The sequence below is a fragment of the Cyprinodon variegatus genome, unplaced genomic scaffold (assembly GCF_000732505.1).
Source record: "Cyprinodon variegatus isolate N-32 unplaced genomic scaffold, C_variegatus-1.0 Scaffold882, whole genome shotgun sequence".
Taxonomy (NCBI): domain Eukaryota; kingdom Metazoa; phylum Chordata; class Actinopteri; order Cyprinodontiformes; family Cyprinodontidae; genus Cyprinodon; species Cyprinodon variegatus.
In genome coordinates this window covers 168,934-189,806 of record NW_015151335.1, presented here as the reverse complement: position 1 = coordinate 189,806, position 20,873 = coordinate 168,934, and the positions used below count along the sequence as shown (strand labels likewise).

The following is a 20,873-nucleotide window of genomic DNA, read 5'->3' as shown; positions in this document are numbered from 1 at the left end:
ATGCATAATTTTGACTTTGACTAACCCTAACCATATATATATATATATATATATATATATATATATATATATATATATATATATATATATATATATATATGGACCACTATACTACTATCTCTGTGCTTTAGGTGCATCACAGTTGTTATCATTTCTATCATATTTTAACACTTTGATTTCACTTTTAACCAAATCTTTATCTGTCATGTTAATTACGAATAATTCTTAAAACAGAAAAATTACTTTCTGCGTTTGTCATGCAGAGATGACGGGCCCTTGCCTGAAGACGTGGAGCTGATTGGTAGAGATCTAATAATTCAAGGTCCGGTAACGCTTCAGCATTCTGGTCTGTATGAGTGTGACTGCTCCTACCACCATCTGAAAGCAACAATGCAGGTCAACATTACAGTTCAAGCTCAACCTCCACAGATGGGTTGGTATAAAGATTTATTTGACTTTAAATTGTATTCTTTATGACGCCAGCATGACATTACTCCTAAATTTTGATGTGGAACGTTTCTGGCCACATTCTTTCTTTCAGTTTCTCCCACAATCAGGGTCGATTCTCACAGCGAAGGTGAATTCACAATGATTGAGTGCTCGGCGACTGGCGCTGTTCCTGCAGCCAGCGTTTCCTGGAGTCTACCTGAAGGTGTTTCCGAAGACTTTTGGTCCAATTCCACTTTCAATAATGGAAGCCACACTGTTTTACTCCTCCCTGCATGCTTGCCTCTGGAGCTCACAGCAGTGTGTGTGATAAATCACCCTACATTTAAGGAAACAGAGAACAGAAGTATAATACTCTCACATTGCGGTATGTTCTACAAATCAGTCAATATTTAACCTAACGCTTATTTGTCCATGTTTCTGTACCATGGATTCTATCAGTTACTCAAAGGCAACACCTCATTTCCTGTTTTCAACTTCTTTTTGACATAAAGCTCGACCAAACATAACCATCACCCTTAGCTCTGAGTGGAAAGACAGTCACAAATACTCAACGGTGACCTGCTTGGCGGTCAGTGTCGCCTCTGCTGCAGCTATAAGCTGGCGTGCTGGAAACAAAGATGACATCAGTTATTCGATGAACACTGATTTCCACACTGAGGGTCTGGTATCAACCCACAGCTCTGTGCATTTTAAGTCTTCTCTCTTTGCCGGTCAGAATCTCACTTGCATTGTGAAACACCCCAGTTTGGTGAATCCAGAAAAGAGAACCATACACATTCCAGTGAACAGTATGTTTACTTTTTCTAAGATTACTCTTTTTTTTAATCTGCTTTGACAAATAAATCCCAAATCAGCTCCTCACCTTTTTTTTTTCACTGCTGTTTTCTTTTCAGAACCCCCTCATATCAGTGTTTCTGTGGTGCGACAGAAACACTCCCCTCTCTGGCTTGCAGTGTGTGACTGTAAAGGGGAGGGTGTTGGGACAAACCTTGCATGGGACCTTCCTGAAAATGTCAGAAATGAAACAACCTTGCACACAGAATACAAAGGACACATAATGAACGCCAAGCTGACTTATCAGTTTCCTCTGTTCCTCCATGAGGGACAGGGCCTGACTTGTGTGTATAAATCTGATAATGGGATCACAGAAAGGAAAACTATTCACATACCAACATACTGTAAGTGCAACTAGGGTCATAAGAACACAGGTGGATTGATTTTCTAAAGACTCTTGATGTTTGTGTACGGTAATGTTTCTGCAGATATCTCCTCTGTAAAGGTCCTAAACAACACAAGTGCTCTAAAGAACCACCATGCTGATCAAGCTGCTGTATACAGAGTTTCTGTCAATGAGAATCAACCCAACCAGAAAGTATTGCTCAGAGTGGAAGGAAACATGCCAGATTACAGCCTTGAATGTCGAAGGTGCAGTGGTAAAACCTCAGTAGATAGCACCACCTAAACCAAGCCTTTGCTTATTTGCCTTCTGGCTCAATGCATGTGGAAAAAAAATACCTCTCTATTGTCACATTACTGGTTATTTCAATCTGTAGCATGTGTACCATCTGATCGCACCACATCGTGCACAGGTTGCTGCCATGCATTTGCATTAAAGCATTTAGGAAAAACATAAAAAGGTTGAGTTTCAAAGCCGTTTTGCGCTTAACTCTTAAATTTAACTTAACTCGTGTTTAGCCTGCATTTCTAGTTTAGATACACATTTTTAGTATTCTGTTTTGTTATACTGTTAATTAGCCACCAGACATATAAATATGTTCTTACTAAACTCTAAATCTTAGCCTAAATCTTAGCATCACTTGTGTTACAGGAGTGATGGCTCAACTGTTCCAATGGATGGGGACACCATGATCCTTCATTCGGACCCTTCAGGCCAGACTAAAGGCCTCTACTGCTGTTTGGCTTCTTTTTATCACCACAATGCTACTGTCGACATTCAAGTGGAAGTCTTGAGAGAGGGCGAACAGTTTAGTAAGTGTTTGTGCTCCCTGACATGTTTAGTTAAGGAGCCCTGATGCTATCTGCATGCTGAAGAGTGTTAAGAGTTTGAGGCTTTGTTAGGATGTCTGATATCAGTGCTTCTGTGTTGCAGTGCTGGTAATCCTGATCTGCATCTCTTCCGCCTCGGCCGTCCTTATCGTCTTCATCGTCATCCTCTATGTGTGCTGGTGAGTTAGTTCCCAAGGTGTCAGCTCAGCAGGTGATGCACTGATGTGCAAATGAGGGCATCGCTGCCAACTGCGTTCAGTGTGAGACAAACAGGATGTGAGGATCGTTAACCCAAGTCAATAACCAACCACCTCAGTGTAGTTATTCACAAACAGGAAAACTGTGGCTGAGGCAGACAGGTGCCTTTGCCACCACAGTCCCGCTTGTTGTACATAGGTAGAAATTGTGCGCAGTTATAAAACAGATTTATCGTCTAGTTTCCTGCTCTGCCTTTCAGAAGTTTTAAGTTTGTTCAGTTTTGGTCCATTATAGTCTCTGCCAAGTTGCACAATTCATAGGTTTCTATGTTATTACTGTATAATTCAAGCTGCTGTACTTCAGTCTTAAAAAAATCCTGGAATGAATTTTTAATGCTACTGCTGGAAAAGGTTGTTGATTCACATCTTTTACAACTTAGGAGGGCTATCTGTAACGGTGCTAAAAACTGTTTATTGCTTTATTTTCTCACTGGATCCTGCCAGTGATTTGTGAGGCTCAAACTATGCCTCCCATTAGAGGCAAACCACAGAGGTTTTCAACTTGTTTGAATAGGCCAGCGACTCCTAACATTCTTCCACTTACAGCCTCAGTCTCATTATAAGTGACACAGTCCTGTCAGGCTAATTCTGGAAGGTCAGTCACCCTGTGAACAACAAGAAAACATGACTCCTCAAGAGTTATTTTGAGATAACCTCAGGCCACCTGACCTTCCACACTCGCTGAGGAGAACATGACAGTGCAGGTCCTTCTTCTGTCCCTGGGGAGTTTAAGGAATAAGGAAGCTGCTTCTCAGGGATCAATGATAGAGAATTTAGTCAATCCTGTATTCATGCTGCATGCACTGGATTCACATCTACAAGTTATTAGTTTGCTATAGTTCTCTGAGGTTATAATTATACCACACTGCCATCTAGTGGCAGAAAATAGACAAGTAAACGTGTCAATGTTTATTTCTATAGCACATATTAAAAACAGCTACATTTGCCCAAAGTGCTGTACAACAGGGTGCATCAAATGAGCAAAAAGATAATCAAAAGTTACACAAAAATTAAAAAAATAAAAGATAATTAAAATATTACAGGTGGTTTGAAATTACTTTTTTTCTGGTTTTGCAGTAAACAAAAGAAGAAGACTCCACATAAGGTATATTCAGATATTTTATTATTAATATTTATAAGTCATTTTTATAAAACTTTGTTCAAAAAATATGTTTTCTTTGTTTTAAATATTCACAATTCAGGAACGGGAGTCTATCTCAGCCTTGACGAGTCTCATGCAGGAGCCTGGCTCTCCTGAGGTCAGGAAGCCTGGAGCAGACATGTCCAACTGTAAGGAGCACGCTCAGCTTACCAGCTTCTCCATCGTCTTTGAATCCAAGAGTACAGTGTGAAGAGATAAAAGGTGTCCCTCAGAGGACCTTACAAATAATCAGCTTGACCCAGCATTTATCTTAATGCAGCACCGTTTTATTGTGTGTTTATGTAGCATTTGAAATGAAACCGACCATGCACTGAACTTTGTAGCTGACTGGCATTAATGATTTAAAAAGCAGTGAGTTTTCGCACTTTTCAGCCTTACTTGAACTTTGCATTTTGTTCGTAATATTTTTTATACATGACAATCAATAAAACCAATTGATGACAATTATTCCACGAGTTTCTATTTTCTGATATTCATGCACTTTTACACATTATTCCATTGATGCAAAATATGGTGCAGTGACACACTATAATGGTTTCTCTAAGGCCGGTAAGATGCAAGCTAATCCAAGGCTTGCATCTTGACGGCCTAGTGGTTAGGGCATAGAGCTTGGAATCCAGAGGTTCTGAGTTCGACCCAGACTGCCAGCAAGAGACCTTAACCCTGCATTGCTCCCCATATGCCCCATTATGGCAGCCCACTGCTCCCAAAGGGGATGGGTTTAATGTAGAGGTAAATTTTTCTAATGTGAGATCAATAAAGTTCAATAAAAAAAAAAATTGTAAAATGAACTAGGCTGTAGTATTGAGGCACTATGCTGATTAATCGGTACAAAAACGATAAGAATTTATGGAACTTCCCCACATGACCTAAAATATGGCTACAAAAAATAAATTATGAAACTGTAGGAAGTTATTATGAAAGCTCCTTTTTAATGACTTGTAAAAACTGTGCTTATAACACAAAACAAAACCTAAAACAATCTGAGGAATCATTTTTAGTACATATCAAACAGAACGGGATGAAATAGCTTTTAGAAATACACTGAATGCCTTATTTAAACAGGTCAAAACAAGAAAACTGAATACAGGACTGCAACTTAAACAGAAGGAAAATACATGGCAGACATTTATTCTTACAGTTTCTGGATATTTTTAAATGTTATAAACGTGCTAATTTAAAATCTGCAAACTCTTTCTTAAAAAGTCTCTTATGAATGTTAGTTATAACATTATATAGCATTTCAAGTAAAGGTGAAGGATGCTTCGTCTTGTTTGTTCCTGTGGTCTGAGAATCTTTGTTGTTAGAAAGAATTGATCCAAATAAATAAAAGCAAAGTAGTAATATGTTGTTTAAGGAGCTAAACATATAGTGGAGTTAATGTAGTCATTTTCTTTAAAAAAAAAAAAAAAAGGAAATCTGTAATCTGCACGGCGGCATTAAAGAAATAATACAGCTATGGTCAAATGACCTGCTGATTAAAATCTTTTTACATGCATCAATGCTTAGCTCTTCCCTAATATCATCTTTTCTTGTACACACAAGGCTTCAACTCCAGTCCAAATTTCTTCACGTTATTTGGAGCATTTCTCGTCTTCACAAATTCAAAGGAGAAGAAATGGCTGTTTTCTGTATCCTGAAAGAAAAAAAAAAAGAGACAAATATACAAATTATTTCTGCAGCTTCACCTAAATACACCAACTTCAGATATTCACATTCCTTAAAATCTTGATGAAATGGTCCTGCAGGTTCTCTCCAAGCACTGTTTACCAAACTGTTCTCTGCAAACTGATTTCACAGGATGCTCTTTTCAACCTGTAGTTTCCTGCCACATGCAGCCAGTGATGCACACTGCATGCCTTCAGTACATTTAACGTCATAGTAATGAAGTCTAAGCTTATTGATCTCTAGACAATTTCCTTTTTGTAAAGAGTAGCCTAGAAAACAGTAAAAAAAAATACATAAAAACTGTCATATAAGCACATGACTTTATACTTACAGTTCTAACATTTCGGTTTTTTATAATAAAATATAATAAATAAAATACAATAAAATGTATTCTATATAATATATTGAAATATATAAATATTTAACTATATTTAAATATTCAAATATAGTTAAATATATAAATATTGATCATATAAATAACCTGACCTTTGACGTCATCTTAAATCCTAGACCTGTGAGGCCAGAGATGAAGCTGTCCACATTGTCAAATCGGCTCGCTACTTCTGCAATTTTCAGGATGCCCCTGCAATGAAAAAGTGAAACAATTCGACATGATTTAATTTGACAGTTTCTGCACAAATTTTAACCCAACGGAGCATCTTTATGTTTCTCTCTCTCTGAGAACTTGAAAATAAAATCAGTATAACATTTTTTTTCTGAAACACTCTTACTTATTCAAAATATGAACCTGAATCCAAATAATCTGTACCAATACTTTATTAAAGGTGACTAAGCTTTAGGGCATCAGGCAGAAACATTTAGATGTGAAAAGACCCTATAGACTGAAAACAAATGAACGCCAAACCTGTCGGGTGTTTTTGATAACAAAAACCATCCATCCTTTCCTTTCATTACAAGTATTGCAGAGCTTTGTGTTGATCTTTTACAGTAAATACATAAGTGTGTGAAAGTGGTTTAAATATGTTTGAATCAACTTTTGTCCAACTTTACCTCATTTTCAAGACACGGTTGGCTTCTGCTAGGAATTCTGCCAGGTTGGTCCCCATGAGGGAAAGACAAAACACAGCGATGTCCACAGAGCTATCATCAAGAGGCACCTGCACAGATACGCCGCATGTTGATTCACGGAGACATGGAGCACACAGGTTGGTGGCTATTATGCAGAGGGACTCACTTTGGCCATGTCACACACAGTGACGAGTTCACAAGTGGCAGCCAGGTCAAAGCTGTGCACTTTGTTCTTCACGCTCCTCGCAATTTTACAGTCACCACAGCCAAAGTCTGCCACTACCAGATTAGGTGGTCTGTAACACATTACAGTAGGATAGAATCACTTTAGTTATCTTTGAGCAGCAACTGAACAGACTAAGAGCAGATATAAATAGATGTAGAATTATGTATAGATTAGAAAAAAATTTAAACAGATTTTAACACAAATAACCTTTACTAAAGAAGGAAGTATTTCATCTTAACAGGCCAACTGCTCCTACATAATGATGAAGAAAATAATCTGAATTAATTGTACTTAAAAACGGTGCCTCGTTAATGTGGGGTTGAGATAGCATGTTAGATTTGTTACAATAAACGAATATCCCAGAAAGAAGAAAGTTGTCTCACTTTTTCTGAATGTAGGAGATGATGGCGTTCACCGGGTTGGCCGGCCACCTCTGGACCTGAGCTGTGTAACCTTTGTGGTAAACCCAGAAGGCCTGCGGATCCTGCTGAAACATGCGCCTGGCTTCGCCGCTCGACTTGCTGTACAGAAGCTCGTTAATGTAGCGGAAACGAGCCGCCTCCAGGCGCTGCTCCATGCGGGACCTGAGGGAGTCCGAGCGGTCTTGTGTCACCTCCTCTCGGACCGCCGCCGTGCCGGCATCTTTTGCTCCAACCTGGTCGTTCTCCTTTTCTTGGCTGATGAGTATTTTCTGCAGCTTCTCTCTCTTTAAAATCTGCTCCTTGCTCAGCTCTTTTTTCTGTTTTTGGGGGGGAAACTTCTGCAGATTATGTGAGATCTCCACCTTGAGTTCATCCTCTTTATGTTTAAATCCCTCAGTGGAACCTTTAGATGCACTTTTGGCAGAATTTGCACCTTTTAATTTCTCCAACTTTAGCTGTTTTTTCTCTACTGCTGTGGTTAATCCATCTGCTTCTTGTTCCGGCTTCTTTCTTTTCACTGGTTTCCTCTCCTTTCCCTTCTTTTGTTTCTGGTTTGCCGTCTGGCTGATGTTTTCACTGTTGCTTTTATGTGGATCTATTTTGATCTCTTCTGCTGGTTCCTGTTTATCTGTGGTTTTAGCTCTGTTTGCATCTTCTTCGGGTTTACTTTGGCGGAATTTGTTTTTGCATCTTTTTTTATTTTTTATCTTGTTTTTCCATTGCTTTCTGCTCAGCTTCTCATTGCCTTGCTGTTTGTTTGCATTCTCCTGTGGAGGTTCTGGGACTTTTTCACCTTTTGTCTCCTTCGCAGATATCCTTTGTGTTTTTGAGGCTCCTTCAAAAAGAAACAAAACAGATGAATAAATTCTTACTCAGGCGTGTCGAGAAAATTGACATTTTCTAAATTTTAAAAATGTTTAATTATAGATGCAAAGAATATAAAAAGACACAATTAGATGTGTGAATTGTCTATGTTATGCTTTCCACTTTTCTTTTTTTTACAAAGAGCTTTTAAATGAGGTGATCTTTTATTACGGTACATAAAAGATCCTAAAAAATGAATTATAGAAATTCACAAGTGGATTTAAATAAACATGTTATTTAGTGAAAAAGAATCTAAAGAATTATTTGTGATGCTTGTAAAAACAAAAAACAAAACAGCTAAGTTCCATCATTATAAACAGAAATATGCACAGTTCAGTTGCCAAATTCAATTCTGTTAAGATGAATGCAATATGTGACTTTTTGATAACAGACACGCCCCACGGTTCAGAAATCAGGATGAGTGAGAACATAGAAATAAGTTCTGGCATAAATCCCTGCATACCCTGGATTTCTGTCTTGAGAAAGCCCTCCAGTTGTTATCCTGAGTCAGGTTTAAACAGCAAGTTACTTTGTGAACCAACTCTGGTCGGTAATATTCGTGAACTTATCCTGAATTTAAGCTCATTTCGGCTGAAATATAACAAAAGAAAAGCATCAGAAATGGATTCTCTTTAAATGAAGAAGCCATTAATCTCCATGCAGCTAAGAGGCCTTTTTAATACTGGATTCATAGATTTTTTAACGTCATAGTTTCCACCAGAGTCAATAACTTAACTCAATAAAATTCAAGCCTCAGATCACTTATATAACAGAGCGAGGGCAACTTATTTGTGCTGCAACATGTTTTTATGCTGACTGGAGTGAAGTGTTAAAATGTTACCGTAAAGCTCAGGTACCCGTCAGATCAGATCCATTATTAGATGAATATCAATTTATCAATCACGTAGGTGGAGAGCTTCACTACCAGCACTTTTGGCTCCAGACTGAGATTTAAGCAATCAAAGATTGTTTTTATATAATTGTTAAATAACTTTTTTGTTCAATTAGAAAATAAAACTGAGTTCACACAAAAAAGCTTAATTTGCATTTTCATTTAATTAATTAACCACCACTCCTAGTTTCACCTTGTCAGAAATCTGCAAGACATAAATAGAAGAAAAATCCCTCGAGCTGAAAGCATCAGGGAAGGAAATCATTAAGTCTGTTTCACATTTTGAGATTTCAAGTAATATTGAAAGCATAGATGGCAAACACTTTCATTGTTCCTTTACCAAATACAGGAGATTATTATTATTTTTTTTTTTTAGGTATACCCTTTTTAATTAAAAAAAAAAGTTTCCCCATGTTCTTGTAAATACTTCTCATACAGCCATTTCACAGCAAGCTTTATTGAAATAAATAACATGTTCAACTGCATTTCTGCTCTTTTATATGAAGTCATGAACCAATATTTAAGGCCCTATGATATATTATGTATTATTTTAGCTCGTTAACAACAATTATTATTAATGATAATAGCCTGTAATTTTTACGTATATCTTTCCAGATATTTTTTTTAATCTTGATTTAATGCAGCAGCCATTATTATTTTTATGTTAAATAAGTGTTGAGGATATGATTTGAATTTTCTATCAAATGCACTGCTCCTTATTATAAAACAGTAGCAGCATCACTCTTTGTGTTAAATACATATTTTGATAATCTTCTATATATCCCTTCATTAATGATTTATATTCCTGCTATTGCCATGGCGATCATTTTTCCTAAAGGAAGAGGAAGTTTTTTGCTTTGTTCATCATTTCAACTATCTATAGACAAAAAAAGAAAAAATCTGACATGATGCATGAGGATTAAATCACTAAACACCAAAGATGTTTTATTTTGAAGGGAATATAAGTCACACTTTTTTTTTATTTAATTCCATATGACCTCTCTGGCAGCTTTTAAAGGAGTAAGTTCTCCAGGAACAAAAATACCTCAGAGCTAAATAAATAGACAACTACTCATTTATTAAGAATGTATTCACTAAATTATAGAGGATCAAAGGTATAGTTGAAGATGTTCATTTTCTGTTGCATCATCAACATAAGTGGTCCTCCTAATTCTCAATGATTCTGTCGATACGTTTAGTAAGGCCGTCCTTTGTGCTCGTCCCCATTTTCACTTACTGGTGGTGAGTCTGACATAGTGAAAAAATTGCAAATCTTCTTTTGGAAAGTAAGCTTGTATGAGCGATGCAAACAGCAACTTTTAAACACAACGTGCATGAGGAGAAATGGGCTCATGCATGCTCTTGCACGCGTTTAATAGCTGTTCCCTCTTGGGAGCAGGTACAGGGTTTTGTATGTTCATTTTTTTTTTAAAGATGTAGAGGGCATGTCTTTTCAAAAATTCACAAAAATCCTCCACTAAAGTTTTAAATAAAGATCATTTGTTGGGCGTTTGAGTAAATCATATAAATATTATTATGCTATTCAGTAACTATTGCAAGTGGTGATCTAGTAGTTGGAGAGCAGGACACCTCCTTAATCCTACACGTCCAACAGAACATGACTTAAAGTCTTCTGTCTAAACAGCTTTGATATTTACTCATTTTTAAACTGTTTAAATAAAAGTGTACACAAAATAACCATAATAGTGTTCACCCTTTTAACACATTATTTCCCTTCTCATACTTAAAATAATGTACTTAACAAACTTTTTGGGATTCATCAGAAATCATGCCACTTTTCCCAAAGATGTTATATCTGAACCATTAAATAGGGCCACACTCTCTGAATTACTAACCAGGTTTATTTTCACTCTTCTTCTTTTTCAGTGTAGATCTCTCCTCCTGGGCAGCTTGACTCTGGTCTCCACCTTCCTGCGCTCCATGTTTCCTCTTTTTCCTCCTCTTCTTCCTCTTCTTGCTGGGTGAGGAGGTGACTTCTGTCTCACTCTCGCTGTCCTGCTCCTCATGCTCGCTGCTCTTCCAGTCTGGAGCTGATCCCAGTGTCTCCAGAGTCCTCAGCAGACTCTTTTTCCCAATAACGTCAGACTAGCCAAGGCATAAAGAACAATCATATGTATTGTTACTCCAGACTGGACTTTTATTACTATACAAACACTCAAGATATATGGGGGAAAAAGAGAGGAAACCGAGGAAAGCGAGTAACTGTACCTTAAAATGTGTGCTGCTTTCTGCTTTTGGGGTCGGTTTAAAGACTGATTTACTCAGGATCTTTCCCTCTTGATCGTCACTCCAATCTTCCTCCTCATTAAACATGTTTTCTCTTTAATGGTGAGAAAACAGAACCTACAAATAGTCCAGTTCTCGTTGACTTTTGGGTAAATCCTGATCAGGGAGAGTCTGCTACAAAAACTGCTACAAGATTCGGTAAAGGCTAAACGAGCTAAGCTGCTAAATGCGAGTAAGAATACGTTTAAGTGCTAAAGGTTTGGTCTCATGTACCTTTGGTGGTGTTTCTTGTCAAGAAGGGAGCACCACGTTGATAATTTCATGTGCTTCGAAGAAGCAAAACAGAACTACAGACGCGGCTCGATGACGTAGAACACACTGGGGATTTCTGGGTAATGACGTTTTTTCTTTATGTCTATCGAAAACGTGCAGTTACCACCAAATGACGACGCTTTGGGAAAAGGAATATACATACCAGAGTTTAAAATCTACATTTCTAAAAGAATATCAGATCCACTGTCTGTTTTCACAGCAGAAATGGTGGCAATTATACTAAGCTTACAATGAGGAGGTTAGACCAGACAGGGTGGTGGTCTGTACAGATTCCAAAGCAGTTTTAGAAAGTGTTCAGGGAGAAGGAAATTATAGAAAACATTTAGTATTAGAAATTAAACACGGTCTATTTAGATTATATAGGGGTGGCACTGATATTTGGTTATGTTGGGTTCTCAGCACATGGAAGTCTAAAAGGAAATGAAAAGGCAGATATATTAGCAAAAAGGGCTTTAGAGGGAACAATAGCCATTACAATTCCTTTTGGGAAAGGGGAAGGTAAATCACTTATTAAGAGTAAAAAAATGGAAAAATGGCAAAAGAGATGGAACAAAGATAAAGGAAGAGGATTATATAAGGTACAAAAATCAGTATTAAAAAGAATCATAAATGAGAGAAACAGAAGATAAGAAGTAATAATCATCAGATTAAGAGTGGGTCATACCTATTTAAATGACAATTTATATTTAATAGGGAGTAAAAATAATTATATATGTGAAGGATGTGGAGAAAAAGAACATGTAGAACATAAACTGATGAACTGTAAAACTTATGAACATGAAAGGGAGAAAATGAGGATGGTTGGAAGGACAGGAAAAGAATTTAGTCTTAAAGGAATTTACCTGGAAATTAAGGAAATATAAAGCATATTCACAGAATAAGGAAAGCATTATCTATTTATCTACAGAATACAAAATTAAGCAATATAAGTTGATGTAAAGTAATAAAGTTGCTACACACTCATGTACAGTAGGTGGCGGTATGCACCAAAAAGTTGCTTGCGATTCACCATAATAGAAAGGAAGAAGAAGAAATGACGCTAACAATAACAACAACGATTATGAGGAAATTGGCATAATTTGACATCCTCTTTGAGTTTACAATAATCAAACATGGCATTTGTTCTTTCTACTTTTGTACTGGGTATTTTATTCAGAATTATGTTGTAGTGTTTCTTTAGGTTTCACATGACAGCAAAGTGAATAATAAAGGATGCCTGGATTTAACTATATATATTTTTAAAAATATAACATTTTTGTGTTTTATTACCTCTATGTTTTTTAAAAAGTAAACAACAATCCAGAATCGTAGATGTTAAATAATTATTAGAAAAACTCACATTGGACCCATCAAAAAAAACAAAAACATTTTTGTGTTTAGGTTTTATGAATATGGGCTGCGGATAAATAAATAAACCAAAAAATAAACTAAAAAAGGAAAAACATGGCCTGAGGCATCGATTTTAACTTTTTGCAATTCTTCCTGTCACCTGTAGAGGGCAGCACACCCTATTCCAGTCAGATAAGCGTGTTGGGGGGCGCTGAGGGTGTGGACCTATCTACCCAGAGACAACTACAGCATTTATAGCTAGTAACTTATTCTCTCACTTTACTACAACGCATAAAGCGACCATTATAAGGTAGGTTTTTCCTTACTTAAACAAATACTTTAGGTCGACTGTAGTTGGACAATAATAGAAGTGAATTTCAGTGATAAATCGGCGTCATGTTAGAAAGAGAAGCACAGAAACAGCCCGAGGCGTCAGAATAGTTGGTTAGCTTGTTAGCAGAAACCTGCTGTCCTCCAATTCTATCAACCGTTGCTTCCTGGTTAATATGAAGCGGTCAGGGAACCGACTGTTTAATGTGAAGCAAAGAAATGGTTCAGTTGCAATTAATTTAATAATCTGACTAAACCTTTAGCTTCTTCTTTATTGTGTTAGCTTTGTTAGCAGAGTAGCTCGTGCGGCTACTTTAAGTTTGTAACGGTGACATCATGTTAATGGCTGTGATATTTTTGAATGTACCCTCTAGATTAAAGGCGAATTATTTACTGAATTATTTACTGTCCGTTTAAGGATGTTTTGAACCACACATTGGTAGTTAATAGGGGTTGTTTCAAAAACGACAGTTAAACTTGAAGGAGGTGCTTTTTTTTAACCTTACATGATTATGATTTTATAATGGAAAACTACCATACAGTCTACTGTATATGCTATGCTACTTCATATTTACTATAAAAAATAAAAAAAACTCCCAAATTTCTGTTTTTATTTTCCCTCCTATAGTTTTACTACAGTGAGTAGAAATATTTTTAGTTCTAGACAGAATTAAAGGATGCTTATGTTTTGTTTTTTTTTTATATATATTTAGTAGCCTACATTAAATTTCACAGTTTCTTTTTAAGTCTGTGCAGCAGATCAGTATTATACACTTTTATTTGGAATACTTTGTCTCACTTTTCTGTATTTATTTACTGTTTTAGTTTCTGTTCTTTTTCTTTTGTTGCTGATTAAATTTTTGCTGACTTGGCTTTAAATTTTGTGCTGTTTTTTTTAGGAATGCTCTGAACCACGGCAAGTGCAAATGTTGAGTGTATCTGGCCAATGCTAGCAGAGTTAGTTTTAAAAAAATGAGTTGAATTATGTCAGCTAATTGTTCCAGCTATACATTTCTATATGAACTGCAAGTTATTTTGTATAGCTTTAATTTCTTTTTCAGGTATTGTACATATTATGTGTTTTATCTCCAGCCAGCATACCAAAAGGGATGCTTAAGATTAATTATTGTGTACTTTTCTGTTTTTTTGTTTTGTTTTTGTTTATGTGAATCAAAATAAACGGTTTTGAATTGTCAAATTTTATAATTTCCTTCTTTCAGTGTTCCTTAATTCCTGGCTTCCATTCCTGATAAGGTCCCAGATGAGGGACTAATGCTTGCTGGAACTTGCCTGAACTCTTCAGGTCTTCTTAATCTTAGTTTCTCTACCTAAAAAGAAGAGTCCATCGACCACAATGGATGATATCTTTACGCAGTGCCGGGAAGGCAACGCAGTAGCGGTTCGCTTGTGGCTGGATAATACAGAAAATGACCTCAATCAAGGGTAAGTTTACATTTCCAGCATTAGGATCACAAATGACAAATCACAAAGAAAGTTTAAACTTACACAACACAACCATATGAAAAGAAGCATCACTTTAATAGTTACAGTACAGGAAAATGTAACTTCTCAGTAAGGAAAACAATAATGTGCTGTTATTGTTACAAAATAAATGTGTATTCAGGTCAAATAACAAATGCTTAAGTGGAAAAAAGGCAACGCAGTTGGTTTACAGAAATATAAAAAACAGCATCAAGCATGATCAGAACTCAAAACAGTCATATCTCATTAATAAATGAAAGCACACATGCTTGACATTATCCATAGAAAAAGTTCTTCTTTCCAAAACAACTTAAAATAAAAAGCTATTTTTACCAAGCTATATCATGATCCCATTATGTCATATCCCTGTATAACTCTTCTACTTTTGTATATTTTGTTGTTCAGTGAAAAGTATGATCTTTTTAACATTAAGATGATTGGCGATGATATCAACTAAGGATACTGCTGATATAGATTGTAATTGAAAAAATGCATTAAAAGTCTCTCACATTTTTAAACATGGTTTTTGATGCTGGCTTGAATCCATATCTAAAACTGAACCCATTTCTTTGCTGCCTCTGTTGTTCATTCCAAAATGCTATAATATTTCTACTGACCAAATTGAATTTATATATTAGCTATTGAATATCGTGTAATGGTTTTAAACATATAAAAAGTAAATGTTAGTTCATTTGACAGCACATTGGGGACTTTTAAGCAAATGAAATATATTTTTTGTAAAATATACAATTTTTTTTCTCCTCTCAAATCTCATTTGTTATTTTCAATCTCTATTTATGAAGGGTTAGATCGATTGATTGAATCAGCTAATGTGCCTGGCCCATTAGCTGATTACCAGATCCTTTTTTTCCTGATTCATGTCTCTGTTATTTGAGGAAACAAATGTATCATCGTGCTTTAATTTTTGCTGCAGAAGCCGGTGTTGTCTTTAAACCCTCCGTTGGCTGTCCTATTGGACCTCAGCTGTAATGCTGTCGGTGCTCCTAGATGACAGTCTGTTTACTCTGATGTAAATCTCAGGAAAGAAGGAGTTGTGGAATGCTGAATCTCCTTACAAGGAGTAAAATATGGGCCTCGTGGGAACACCCCTCCTCCCAAACTAAGAGGGGGGGGGAAGGGTCGTTGTGGTGGGCAGGGCTGAAAGAAAATGACTGTCTGTCTGTGTTGGTGTGTGAACTTTTTAAAAGAGCAATTGCTGTTAAGTATGTTTCCGTTTTTTATTTCCCAGAGGTCTGAGATAGCCTTTTTTGTTTCTGCCCAGTTCTCATTCAGTGCTTTAAGGCTGTAATTACAAAGTTTTAAACATATTCCCCTGAATATTTGTTTCACAATGTCAGCCCAAGTCCCTCCTCATCCATCACCCTTAGTGTCAAATTATATTATAAGTTTAATACATAATTAAATTCAGTTAAGCTAAGACAACTGTTTTCCTCCAAAAGATTGACAGTATAATTCAGGCATGGACCAGTGTGGGATTCCCACAGCATTTTTAATCCCCACATCAATATGTGCTATATCGCAATGGCAAAGAGCACTTAAACAAAATATTTATTCATCCATATATATATATATATATATATATATATATATATATATATATATATGGGTTTTTCAATATTCTATCACTGTTTGCCAATAGCATCAGATGGACGATTTCTCAGAAAACTAAATTCTGACATTTTATCTGTTTCATATTTTTAGGTTTAGACTATTTCTTGCAGTTTTAAAACCTCTGTACACTTTTTTTTTCTGGCAATCCCCCATGCCTTAAAATATTGATGTCATTATTCTGTCTATTTTTGGTACAGCAGGAAAAAGAGATACAGAAACTATGAAGAATAGCAGGACAGAGAGGGGAAGGCACATGGAGGCACAAAGAAGCACAGAGTTGTTTTTACACAGATTTAGCTGAATTTGGGCACATCAGCAATGAAAACTGTAAACCCATTCCTGTCTGATATGTTTAATAGGATAGTATATCGGCTTTGATTTTTTTTTTTTTTAATCAATTTCAGTTGTAGATTAACATCATTAGATGAGAACAAAGGATGACACTTTTTACTACCGTAGTTGTAGCTTTCCAAGCAGCCTCCATGATCAACTTTCTCCTGGTGTTTTCTCTTTTGCTTAGATGTTATAAAACATAGAAAAAAAATATTTTGTATTCAGATAGTACAAAAGGAAAACAACCTAAAGAATTTTTTTTACAGTACTTGTTAGCAAAAGTTGCTTTTTACATGTTGATGATATATATTTTTCCTGAGCTGAGGCCTGTCATATGATCTGGCAGTGATGATGGTGCAGAGATAAACAGGGTGCAGACAGGGGCTCTTCCTCTGCCCCCTCAGTCTGCCAGGCTGAGCTGTGCTGGCAGGTGGAAATGCCTGAAATAAATGACTGCAGTCGCTATGCAGAGGGGGAAGACCCTTATACTCAGAGAGCCCCTGGCTTAATGAATAAACCCATGCTATATTAAAAAAGAACAAAAACTAAGTGGGATGTAGTTGTGACCACAGTCACAACTTTTTAAGCTGTCAAAGTTATGTTCACTGGGTAAGATTTTAAAAGCTTTGGAAATGATTTTTCTTAACTTGCAATTTGAAAGCAAGAAGTTACAGGATGAAATCTTCAAACATGAACAATTATAGTACTTTATTTTTTATGGGATATAGAAATTAAGGTTGGGCGAATTGTAATGATTCTCCAACCAATGTTCGTCAGTGAAAACAGTTGGCGATGGACGATATACTCGTGCAGGTGACTTTGTGGACAAAGACGCGCACCCCTTCAGAGGGCATCTTCTGCTTTGCTGGTAATATTGTTACCTGCCCATACTGCTAAAACCCAATGAGATGAACATGCTTCTTTGCTTGTCAAAAATGTATATGTTCCGTCCAGTGGGAATAGTTTCCTCTTTTCCAGTTATGACTATGTTATGAGACATCATAGTTTTTTGATAGTTAATAATTTGTTAATTTGAATGCGCAAAATCAAAAAAACATTTGCAGAGATTTTGTTTTATTTTTGTATGGAAAGCACACAGCTATTTTTATTTTCCTTTTGTTTAACATCAAATCGGTAATATACGGGACGGCCTGGTGGCACTGGGGGGAAAAGCTGCAGCTGTTTTATTGTTGTTTTTATGCGGTGGGTTTTTTGCGTAACCCGTGGGTCCTAAAAATAAAAATAAAAAGTCGCTCTTTAACAAACAATAACTGAAGGGCTGACTATATGGTCGATAGATTCGTCTGATCGCCCAACCTTAATAGAAAACAGCTTACATTACCAAACAGATTAATGTGTTGGAAATTGATGTAATCAGTTCTGCTATTATAACCTCAGTGAGCCAGAATTACTGGTTGTAATATTCAGTTCTCTGTTCAATAGATTTTTTTTCCCCCCCTGGTATGTAATATCATTATTTTATTACACTATTTTAAGCTTCATGGTTGCAAATGTGAACACCAAATCAGCTGCAGCGTTTTGCAATAGGCATGATGCTTTTAATACTTTCAATTGCTATGAATTTATAATTTTAATGAACATTAATTTATACACCCTTTTCTTCAGCTATTGAGGCATTAGATTGCATGACACTGTTGGCACCAGACACTTTCATTCAGGTATATACTTTAGAGACCAAAGCTGATTTTCTTCTCAAAAACAAACAAAAAATTTTTTTTTTTTAAACAGCTGTGAATAGGGCGGAAAGATTTTGTAAATGATCAAAATTGGAAGTTTAATTTTCCTTTGAACTAGCCAAAAACAAATAGATGACTACACTGGAAAGTGTTTACTTCTACTCGCATGCATGCGTCCACACACTACCTTCAACACTCCCTCCTTCTACTCTCACTTCTCTGTGGCGGCAAAACCAATTTAAATAAAATATATTATGGAAAGTGGATGGCTACAAGTTTAACTCCTACCAGCTAGTAAGAGCAGTCCTTTTGCAGGTCAGTGCTCTCTTCGTACAGTTTGCCACTTTCATGCCAGGTCCGCTAATGCTAATCAAAGTTTCAATAGAAAAGAGAAAACCTCTGCATAGATTCTTTGTTTTCCTCTCAAAACTTTGTCTGACATTTACCCTTGTTTTTTTGCCTTAAATCTGAAAAACACAGAGAAGAAGCCATTTCTCAGCACAGAGCTGCTAGGATCTGCCAACGCCTGAGCTCCATCTTAGGTGACTGTAACTTACTTTTGCTATTGGTGCAGACTCGTTTCATGCCAGTGTTGGCAAAAGAACCACAGCAATCAAAGTGTTCCGGCCCCAGGCCGGATTTCTGGCTTGGAGTGATTGCTCATGGGTAAAAAAAAAAATAAGTTGAAAATAAATTGATGATAAACAAAAAAAAGACTATCGAAATCCCACTTGCGTTTGTCAGCCAATGGTAGCAAAGCAGCGCTTGAAACTAACAGTATTGGTCAATCAGAAGAAGAAGCGGGCAGATCTTAGGAAAGCGTGTACCTCATTCTCTTGTTTCTTGCTCTTGCGCCGTTTACGGCTCCATTCAATGGAGAGATGTGTAAAAAGTCAAAAAAATACATAAATTAATCTTTGTGTTTGGAGGGAAGGACGACGTAGAGAATGTAATTGCATGGAGTGGGCACAATGCAGTCCATGAACTCCGGGGAAGATGTCACCACCAGACATAAAGGTCTGAAAATAAATGGCGCTGGGCATAGCTGGAGGAGACTATGTGTGTGAAACGGCAAGCATTTAGCAGCTGGTGCAGGAAGTTAGGCTAACCAGGTGCTTGCATCTATAGGCTCTGCTCCAGGAAGCTTATTTACGCATCCAGCTGCAAATAGGTGCTACGCAATAATGAGTAGCCTGGTCCTCAGGCTGCTGTTTATGCGGTCCCGCACACTACATGTTTGCTGGGGGCTACGGCAACAGCTGATGCACCAACGGCAATAACTGACCGTTTATGCAAGTTAAAAATAAGGGTGTGTGCTTTCCTCGCCAAACACAATGCTTTGCAGCAAAACTGTATATCAAAAGAAATGTGGTACATGCAGTTAGATGTTGATGCACTCTTGCCATCTTCTGGGCGTTTTTGGTATTGGTTTTTTGAAAAGTCAAGTTTAGTTTTCAATCATTCAGGCAATCTCTGATCCCAGAAAAAACTCTTCCTTGCCCAGCGTGGGCGGTCTCCACCTTTTTTTTCTTAGAGCTCGGGTCCTCTACCAGAGGCCTAGGAACTTGAGGGTTCTGCGCAGTATCTTTGCTGTTCCTAGAACTACACTCTTACACCCTGCAGTTATTTGCTGGGTTGTTTCAGGGTCCTCTTTGCACAGTCTGCACCTGGGATCTTGTCTGGTTTGGTAGATCTGGGACTCTACTGCTCTGGTGCTCAGGGCCTGCTCCTGTGCAGCCATAATGAGTGCCTCTGTGCTCTCCTTCAGTCCCGCTTTGTCTAGCCATTGGTAGGATTTCCTGATATCCGCCACTTCGGTTATGTTCCTGTGGTACATCCCGTATAGGGGCTTATCCTCCCTTGACGGAACGTCCAGCACCTCATCCTCTGTTCCCCATTGTCTGAGACATTAAGTGAGGATGTCGTCTGATGGAGACTTGTCCTTGACGTACTTATGGATCTTGGAGGTTTTTTATCCTGGTTAGTGGCTCATCCGCTTATTAGTCCTCGGCCTCCTTCCTCACGGCTGGCATATAGCTTCAGGGTACTGGATTTGGGGTGGTACCCTCTGTGCATGGTTAGGAGCTTTCGTGTCTTAACATCTGTGGCCTGTACCTCTTCCTTTGGCCAGTTTATTATTCCTGCAGGGTATCTGATTACTGGTAGAGTTTAGCTATTTATTTCCCAAGATTCGTTCTTGCCATTGAGCTGGCTCTTAGGACCTGCCTTACTCATTGGAGGTATTTGGCCATAGCCACTTTCCTTGTCACCTCTTCGAGGTTGACATTTGCTTGTGGGATTCCAAGGTACCTGTAGCTGTCTTCAATGTCTGCTATTTTTCCTTCCGGGAGCGAGACCACTTCTGTATATTTTTGACCCATCATAGTGTATAAAAAAATTTTTTTTTTTTCAGTGAAAATATTACTTTTAATTTACACCACTCTGGATTTTAAGTAAATTTATTGGCATTTAAACTTTGCCCTACTTGGGTAGAGAGGAGGGACAAGGCAAAG

General features: G+C 37.2%; 3 protein-coding genes across 3 annotated transcripts in view; 2 read left to right on the top strand and 1 right to left on the bottom strand.

Annotated features, from left to right (window-relative positions):
* LOC107099536 overlaps positions 1 to 4,494 on the top strand; it is a 12,136-nt gene extending 7,642 nt beyond the window's left edge. Inside the window, exons 6-14 of the mRNA XM_015397696.1 lie at positions 264 to 433; positions 542 to 814; positions 942 to 1,238; positions 1,344 to 1,628; positions 1,713 to 1,875; positions 2,279 to 2,439; positions 2,561 to 2,636; positions 3,792 to 3,819; positions 3,917 to 4,494. Of these exons, the coding sequence (XP_015253182.1) occupies positions 264 to 433; positions 542 to 814; positions 942 to 1,238; positions 1,344 to 1,628; positions 1,713 to 1,875; positions 2,279 to 2,439; positions 2,561 to 2,636; positions 3,792 to 3,819; positions 3,917 to 4,066 (1,603 nt within the window). The 3' untranslated portion in view covers positions 4,067 to 4,494. The remainder of the gene's footprint in view (positions 1 to 263; positions 434 to 541; positions 815 to 941; positions 1,239 to 1,343; positions 1,629 to 1,712; positions 1,876 to 2,278; positions 2,440 to 2,560; positions 2,637 to 3,791; positions 3,820 to 3,916) is intronic.
* Positions 4,495 to 4,804: 310 nt separating this feature from the next.
* rrp8 (ribosomal RNA processing 8, methyltransferase, homolog (yeast)) lies at positions 4,805 to 11,566 on the bottom strand. The gene is made up of 7 exons (XM_015397709.1): positions 11,207 to 11,566; positions 10,834 to 11,083; positions 7,183 to 8,056; positions 6,740 to 6,869; positions 6,556 to 6,662; positions 6,031 to 6,127; positions 4,805 to 5,512 (listed from the first exon to the last, which is right to left on the bottom strand). Exons 1-7 carry the CDS (start codon positions 11,309 to 11,311, stop codon positions 5,399 to 5,401), a joined length of 1,677 nt encoding a protein of 558 aa, XP_015253195.1. The 5' UTR covers positions 11,312 to 11,566; the 3' UTR covers positions 4,805 to 5,398.
* Positions 11,567 to 13,063: 1,497 nt separating this feature from the next.
* Positions 13,064 to 20,873, top strand: part of ilk (integrin linked kinase) — an 18,813-nt gene continuing 11,003 nt past the window's right edge. The window contains exons 1-2 of the mRNA XM_015397710.1: positions 13,064 to 13,196; positions 14,437 to 14,659. Coding sequence (XP_015253196.1) covers positions 14,571 to 14,659 — 89 coding nt within the window. The 5' untranslated portion in view covers positions 13,064 to 13,196; positions 14,437 to 14,570. The remainder of the gene's footprint in view (positions 13,197 to 14,436; positions 14,660 to 20,873) is intronic.